This window comes from Zerene cesonia, chromosome 1, assembly GCF_012273895.1.
Source record: "Zerene cesonia ecotype Mississippi chromosome 1, Zerene_cesonia_1.1, whole genome shotgun sequence".
Lineage (NCBI taxonomy): Eukaryota > Metazoa > Arthropoda > Insecta > Lepidoptera > Pieridae > Zerene > Zerene cesonia.
In genome coordinates this window covers 7,923,286-7,931,448 of record NC_052102.1, presented here as the reverse complement: position 1 = coordinate 7,931,448, position 8,163 = coordinate 7,923,286, and the positions used below count along the sequence as shown (strand labels likewise).

At 33.8% G+C, this 8,163-nt stretch overlaps 2 protein-coding genes across 2 annotated transcripts in view; both read left to right on the top strand.

Moving 5' to 3' along the window:
* The first annotated feature begins 106 nt into the window (after positions 1-106).
* LOC119829467 lies at positions 107-4,840 on the top strand. The gene is made up of 9 exons (XM_038351988.1): positions 107-212; positions 479-867; positions 1,237-1,453; positions 1,616-1,764; positions 2,481-2,672; positions 3,190-3,364; positions 3,776-3,993; positions 4,245-4,439; positions 4,631-4,840. The coding sequence occupies exons 1-9, from the start codon at positions 107-109 to the stop codon at positions 4,763-4,765; spliced, it is 1,776 nt and encodes a 591-aa protein (XP_038207916.1). The 3' UTR covers positions 4,766-4,840.
* A 323-nt stretch (positions 4,841-5,163) lies between these two features.
* Positions 5,164-8,163, top strand: part of LOC119828974 (sodium- and chloride-dependent glycine transporter 1-like) — a 9,445-nt gene continuing 6,445 nt past the window's right edge. Inside the window, exons 1-7 of the mRNA XM_038351318.1 lie at positions 5,164-5,312; positions 5,548-5,679; positions 5,937-6,091; positions 6,512-6,576; positions 6,817-6,949; positions 7,241-7,375; positions 7,948-8,051. Coding sequence (XP_038207246.1) covers positions 5,189-5,312; positions 5,548-5,679; positions 5,937-6,091; positions 6,512-6,576; positions 6,817-6,949; positions 7,241-7,375; positions 7,948-8,051 — 848 coding nt within the window. The 5' untranslated portion in view covers positions 5,164-5,188. The remainder of the gene's footprint in view (positions 5,313-5,547; positions 5,680-5,936; positions 6,092-6,511; positions 6,577-6,816; positions 6,950-7,240; positions 7,376-7,947; positions 8,052-8,163) is intronic.

The window sequence follows — 8,163 nt, the reverse complement described above, 5'->3', positions numbered from 1 at the left end:
TCCTTAAATAATATTTATTAAAAAAATGACAATCGAATTTACAACTGGTTTATGGCATATAGCAGCAACATAATATACATAAAACCATTATTTTGTATTTAAATTTATGCCTCCAAAACCGAAAGAAACTGTTAAGAAGCCTACTCCGCAAGTTACAAGGCCCAATGTCAGCGATGCTTCTCTAAACTTTGTTCCTGACGATGCTATCGAAGGTAACTATATTATTATTTTTTTATAGTATGTTGGAGAAATAAACTTTTATGAAAAATTTTCCATATTTACGTATTAAATCGTGCTTCTAATATAAATTACTATCGCTATTATCTAAACTAAGTTTTTTATGTATATTTGTAATGTGTAATGTGTTCTTTCACCAATAGAAAGCTGCGATTGCACTTAGTTACATAAGCTTAATATGTACCACGGGCGAAGCCGGCGCACCGCCTATTTTGTTAAATTTTTCTAATTCTCTTAATAGGATACCAAGATAGAATAGAGAAAGGAATTAATTGGACTCTAAGTGATAATGCTGGAAGGTATCATAGACAAAAGTGCCTTGAAGGAAATATCCCGCAATTATCATTTTCAAGCGCATTGCAGAATAAAATAAATAAAAGCATACTAAGTGGTTTCTTCGACGAAACAAATACTTTGAGCCTAGAAGAGCAATGGGAGATTATGCTACCCATAACATTATGGGATAACGAAAAATTTGCAAATGACGAAGGAAAGATATGCTTCAACAATTGCAATTGTATCACCGACAATATTATTAAGCTTATTAAAAAGGCAGTGAAAATTAACGATCGAAAATGTTTGAAAGAAGACTTGAGACAGGTCACCGTGTTGAGAGTCAATGATATTGAGGTAATTTTTCAAATTATTCAATAAACTTTTAAGTTTTTCTTTTTTTTATTAAATTGAATGGCAAATCAAATGATAATGAATACGTATTTTATAATTATCGTAAAATTAGTTGTAACGTCGTTGATTAATTAACCTATTTACATTACAATTTAAAAAAATTTAATTGTAATGTGATTCCTAATTAACAAACGATTCCTTTTTGGATGTTCTTTTGGACGGCTTACTTATTACCTAAATCGAACTTTGACTGGATCATCAACGAATTTGTAATAAACGATTACAAAATATTCATATCTAGGTAACATATATTTGTTTTTCCATTAACGGAAAGAAGTCGCAGCGATCGATAATATGCACTGATTGTTCTAGATGACGGAGCTGGATGCAGAATTATTTGAGTTTAAAAATGTCGTTACACTTAATTTGGCTTGTAATTACATAGAAACAGTTGATGCAAACTTTCTACCTCGTGGATTAAAACTGCTTGAACTACAAGCAAATCGAATAAAGAGCGTTGATCATTTTGCTGAACATTTACCACCGGAACTCACCTACATAGGACTCAGCAGAAATCTGTTGAATGACGGTAAGACGGTTTTAACAAATAAACAGTTACATCAGAAATCTGACAGGAAATTATTTAATATCTAGGTAAGTATTCTTAACTAAATATTAAGAATACACTTTTATACACATTATAGTTAAATTATCATTGTAAATTAAATTATTGCTAAATGCTCCTCTTTAGAGGGCATCCAGGGTACAGCGCGTTTACCTCATCATATCACCGTTCTGGATTTGACGGACAACGACATCTATGATCTTAATTCAGTACTAGATCCACTAGCGCAACTGCCATGCCTGACTTCATTACAGTTGGCGGGAAATCCGTGCTCGGTAAATAAATTCAATTAATTCTAATAGATGGCGCTGACGCAAATCCGACCCAGATAAATATAAAATAAATTATTTATTTAGCAATTTTTCAACTGCTCAATAGGACTGGAAATTAAAATAGATGACGGTCCATTTTTCACTACAGTATTATAAGAAAAAAAAAATTTATACCGTTATGCTACTTTTTATAACGGGCGCATTTTTTTCCTGTATGCACATTATGTAATTAATATAACAGTCTGCAATACTTTAATTTTATTCTTTGCCTTATTTTTATTTGTTAACTATAAAAACAGTTTTCGGCTAGATTACAAATTAGGATCAAACACTAAACAGCATTAGTAGAGATAGAGATATAATTAGGCCTAGTATTATGGTGTCTGTGGTTAGGCCTTAGAAGTCTGGAATATAAAAAAGCAGATACAGCCTTATTGGATCCTGCCAAATTGCTGCAGGAAGAAAGGCTCTGCTTCTTGGAAAAGATCAATGGTTGCTGAATTAAATACAGGTTAAGGTTAGAAAAAAAACCCATGATCAACAAATCTGGCCAAATTTTGTATATTACATATTATTGCATAGAAGCCAACTATTGAAACTATTTAAATCAGTCGTTTACTCTTATTTAGTGCACGGTGCTGGTTAATAAAGACGCTAGGCTCTTCAATAAACGGCTGATTAGGCAGCTTGACTTCGACATACATGAAATAACTTTACAGGTGTGTGCAGCCTACGCACGCACCACTCTAACCCGTTTCCCACGTTTGCAATGGCTGGACTGCCGCGAAGTTCTCCCCACCGACCGGTCCGCAGAACCTTTCGAGCCGCATCCAGATGACTTGCGTTCGGCTTACTTTGATTTCACCGTGTTTCGTGTTATATCTGTGCCTCAACCGCCTAAACCGGAAAAGGTTAAACATCTTACTATACTAATTCTAAAAAAATATAACTTAAGAATAGTCTAAAACACAAAGCAAAGTATGTTACCATCCAATTTTGTCACATTGAAGTTTTCGTCAACAAACTAGACTAATTTATATGGTGCACCACTGAGATTTATCTTTCAAGTTTTGTATTAAAGTCATTAGAAGATAAAATCGTTCCGTTGAGTTGAAATTCTCCCTAAACGTTGCAAGCATCTATGGCTATCAGATTATCGCTATCAGAAACGATAAGTGGCAATTTATTACAGGAATAAAGGTGTGTACTGGGAAGGCTTAAAGAAAGAAAACGGACCTTCAATATTCGATCTTCTGTAGGAGACTTGCACCTTCACCGATTCGTGCTGGCCTAAATTGTGCCGAAGCATCGTTGATTCCCACATTACAGAGTTTCAATTCATGATCGCACTAATATAATATAAAATAATATTGATTGTTTAAATATTTTCTATATTTCGATTTAATATTCACACACATTTGAATGCAGGGCGCCACGACAGCTTTTCATGTGGAATTGGAACTGCCCTTGTTAGATTCTACTCGAAGGCAATTTCTAATGTTCCGCCAAAACGAGTCGCTAATTGAAATGATGCCTCCTCCAGAAGATGATGATTGGAACTTCTCCAAACAAGCGTCCGCTGTAGAGAGCAAAATGATTCTTGGTGCATATTTATTTACATAACATTTAATCCAAACTATTTAAATTCACTGTCTCTTCCTCACGCGTAAACCGCTTATCCAATATGGATGAAATTTTTTTTATAGAGATAATTTCATACCCGTGTAAAGACTAGTTTATTTGCTTTCATCCCGAAAATCCCACGTGATCGAATTAAATGCGGGAAAACCTCGGATTGTTTGTTTGTTTCTTTTGGCTACGCAGGCGAAGCCGCGGACGGAAAGCTAATATACTATATCTTGTCTTATTTGACTATTTTTCTTCAATACTATAAATAAGTGTACTCGAAAAAGTATTTCGTTCATTCTTTTCAAATATCATGCGAAATCCAAATAAAGATCACACAGCAGATTATGAATGAGTTAAGATAATAAACTGATTTATTACTTTGCAGAACCCGAAGCGTCATCTCACGCTTCTGATATTTATAACCGTTTAACTACCAAGAATTCTCGCATAATTTGCCATTACACCACATTTGAGAGTAATAAAGTGCAGTGGAATAAAATTATGAATTTTCAAGAGCCGACTGTTAGGATATTTTGTCCGAATCTAACAGCTCTGCGGGACACATTTAGAACTGTCGTCACGATACGACTAATATACTCGATGGTAATTACATTATCACGTTATTCTTCATTTGAATCTTGATTCGTATATCATAAAAGAGCCTATAATATGTCTATACAAGGAAAGCGAAGCATTTTTGGCACAGCCATTGTCTTAATTTAATGGCGGTGTGATCACAACGGAAGGTGGCCCGCCTGTTCCTTTGATTTAAAAATAGTAAATATATAACTCTGTCTTCGGTACTTGTACTTATTAACCAACCAACCAAGTAATTCAAATCAAAATTCCCTTAGACATTCGCTGGCAAACAAGGTAAACCAGACAAGAAAAGTGCAATGTCGTTAAAACCTCCAGGGGAACAAAGGGTCACATTGGCCACAATTAAATGCGCTTTGAAGAGGCCCGACTGGAGCCAGCCACAGCACTTCCACTGGGATGACTCGCTGGGTACAGAGGACGCTATGCACTGGGGTGATGGAGACCTTTCTGTATGTAATAAATTGTTCATATTTACGTATCATACCTTTAAACGAGCAATTCTTGTATATATATCTAGGACAAGTCTCCAACGATTTTTATGCATTACGTACGCAAGGGATTTCGGGGCGATTAAATATTATTGAATTTAAAGTATTACTTTTTATAATAACAGACATACAATTTAACTATTTCTTTACAGGTTTTACAATATAGTTTGGGCGCAGTTAAAACAGCTAAAGGCAAGCCTGAAAACGACCCATCTTCTTCAAGACAGCTTCCACCAGATAACTTGACTTGCCACTTTGGTTTCAGCATTGATACTGTACGATCTTGAGTCATTGTGCAATATTTTTATATCAAAATGTTGTGATTTTGTGATGACTAAGAATAAAAGAAAAAGGCAATGAAACTAAGTCTTTTTTATTAAAAATCCTGACATCACTCTGAACATATATTTACGCAATATAGACTCGAACATAATACATACACACCAAAGCATTTTTAAACACTCGGAACATCTGCGTTTACACTAACTTCTTGCACAAACATTGCAAGATATTCTAATTCGACTACAATAACAACTATTTTATTTTCTTTGCTTATTATCATTAAGAGTGACAGGAACACGCCCCCAAACAACAATCTAGGCGTAATGTATTTATTTTCCATACGGTACTTCACACTAAACAACCACATCCTCAATTCAGTGGTCATTCGAACGACAGGGTCACGACCCGCGTCCAGTGTTTAGTCGAGAATGGCGGGGGGTCCTCACGAGCGTTGGGGAAATCAGATTGAGTATCTGCTCTCGTGTCTCGGCTATGCAGTCGGCATTGGAAACATATGGAGGTTCCCCTATTTGTGCTACCGGAATGGCGGGGGTTTGTAGACTACAAATTCTGGTTTAATTATATACCTAGATGAAATTCATAATTGATTAGCAGCATTGATAGTTCTACAATCATAGTATTTGTATCTCTCAGTTCGTTCTGAATATGGAGTGAAGACAAGATCGGCAATAATTAAATATTTACATGGAATAACCTTTTTCAACACTACTTTCTGTACTTACTGTATTTGATTTGACAAAATATAAAAGAAAATTCCATATTTCAGGTGCGTTTTTGATCCCTTACCTCTTGACACTGTTCATTTGTGCAATACCACTAGTCTTTCTGGAAACAACATTGGGACAATTTGCTAGTTCAGGATGCATATCTGTATTCAACATCAATCCACTATTCAAAGGTAAATAATATCGAAACAAATCTTACAAACAATTAAACAATTAAAAAATAGACCAAAACTGTTCCAATCAAAGTATAGATTTCACATACAGTAAAATAAAGAATTTAATCGCTTATTTACTAATAATTATTTACACGTACGTTCATATCTTAATATATTTCCCCATATCCCCTTCTGTATTATCAAATGCATGTCGCAACTGCTCTACTTCTGATTTATTTCTGCCCATCTTTAAGCTGTATACGATTTGTCAACAGGGGCCGGGTACGCGGTGATAATTTTAAACGTTATAGCGGTAACATACTTTGCCGTCATTATGTCATACCCGATTCTGTACATATATCATTCCTTCAGCTCACCACTGCCTTGGCAAGACTGTGGTAATTCATGGAACACTGACAAATGCGCGGAGGTAATAAAAAAAATAATAAAATTCGTTTATTGAACAAATTATATATCACATACAACATGAATCCCAGACTCCTAATATAGCTTTCGCTGTGTTTCAGGAGTCTGTGTCTTCCCGATACAGTACATAAAAGTTCAATTTAAGATACAATAAAATATAATTGCTGCTACATACATATGAAATTTAAATTCTATAATTTAATATAAATTTATGATATTTAACAATTAACATTTTAAATAATTTACAAAATTATTCAAATTGATGTTCTTATAACTGCCTTCGTGACTAGCAAATATTGTAAATGCTGTCTGTCATTCTTGATTAAATATTTATAAACATAATAAAGGTTACTATGCAGAATACATAACAGTTTTCCCAATAATCACTAATAGAATATGAATTGAATATGGTAAACATTTCTAGATTACTAGCAGTTCAAGTTTATTATTCAATGGCACGGCAACGACACCAGAAGATGAATTCTTTCAGTAAGTATAACTCCAATATAAATTTTACTATAGCAGCAAAACGAGGCACTTTATATTACCACAGATAAACATAATTCTATATTACGTTTCGCAAATCACGTAAAAACTTGTTTAGTTTTATGATACTACAAACAGAAGGACTTCAGCACATTAAAGAAACATAGTGCCATGATCAGTATTGAGATAATATTAAATTGTTAGATGGATGAATTAAAAACTCAAATTGTTTGCAATTTTCAGTATTCGACTTCTGCAAATGTCACCGAGCTTATCCCAAATCGGTGGAGTGGTGTGGCCGGTGTTTTGGTGTAATGTCATATCCTGGATAATAGTTTACCTTTGCATTTGCAATGGTGTAAAAAGCGTAGGGAAGGTGAATTAGAAATTTAATTTTATATCACCATCGTCATCATTTTAAACATCGATATATGTATTGTGCTGTGTGCATTACTATGACTATTTTGTCTTAATAACCCATCATTTGTATTTAAATTTGAATGTTATTGCAGCATTTTTTTTTGAGCATTTGAGCGACAGAGTTAGACTCGCACAAACATTTCGATATTTCATGCTATCACAGATAATGATAATAATGCTTTTTTCAATAATGCAAAGAATAAAAAGATGAACATTTTATTCAAATTTATTAACTAAAATTTTACAGATTGTATACTTCACTGTTCTGTTTCCGTATGTTGTATTGTTTGCATTACTAATACGTGGAACTACGTTACCAGGCGCTTGGCAAGGAATCCTGTATTATGTTTTACCCGATTGGAGCCAATTAACTAAACCAAAGGTAGGATACAGTTAATATTTACTCGAAATCATTGTTCTTGATACTAATGGTAGTGAGTGTATATATGTAATTTTCACTTAATAGCATTAAATATATGGATCAAATATCACCTAAATGTTGCTCTACGAAATCCACCAGCAAAATTTAAATCGATCCAACCGTTCCTTAGGTTACCTCAGTCGTATGGAATAATCCGTCCCATATGAACTATGAAAAAACAGGATCAAAAAGACACTTTTTCTGACAGTCTTTGCTTTGATTTAATGCTAAAAAATCGGTTAGGAGAACAATATTAACCTAATTCTGAGTTTAATTGAATTACAAATTAATATGAATTATGAACTAGATTATAATAGTCAAGGTAAACCAAATTCGAATGGATGTTTAATATCGATTAACGAATATATCTTTTTTATGTGTAGATTTATTAAGTAATATTTTTCTTATCTTCATTGTAGAGTTTCCCTTTAAGTTGAAAGTATTCATTTATATTATAGTATTAGTAGCATTAGTATTATAGTATAGTATTATGTTGTCTGTACTATTATATTATTATATTTTAATGTTAACAGGTATGGGCAGATGCAGCAACTCAAGTGTTCTTTTCAGTGGGTCCTGGGTGGGGAGGTTTGGTCAGCATGGCTAGTTTTAACAATTTCCATTATAAATATTTACGGTAATATGTATTTTATTTATATTATTGCATTCTAACTTGACTTACTTGACTTATGTTCCTATGTCCCCTAGCTGGGGCAGAGGGCATCAACAGTGTTCCGCCAGCTACTCCT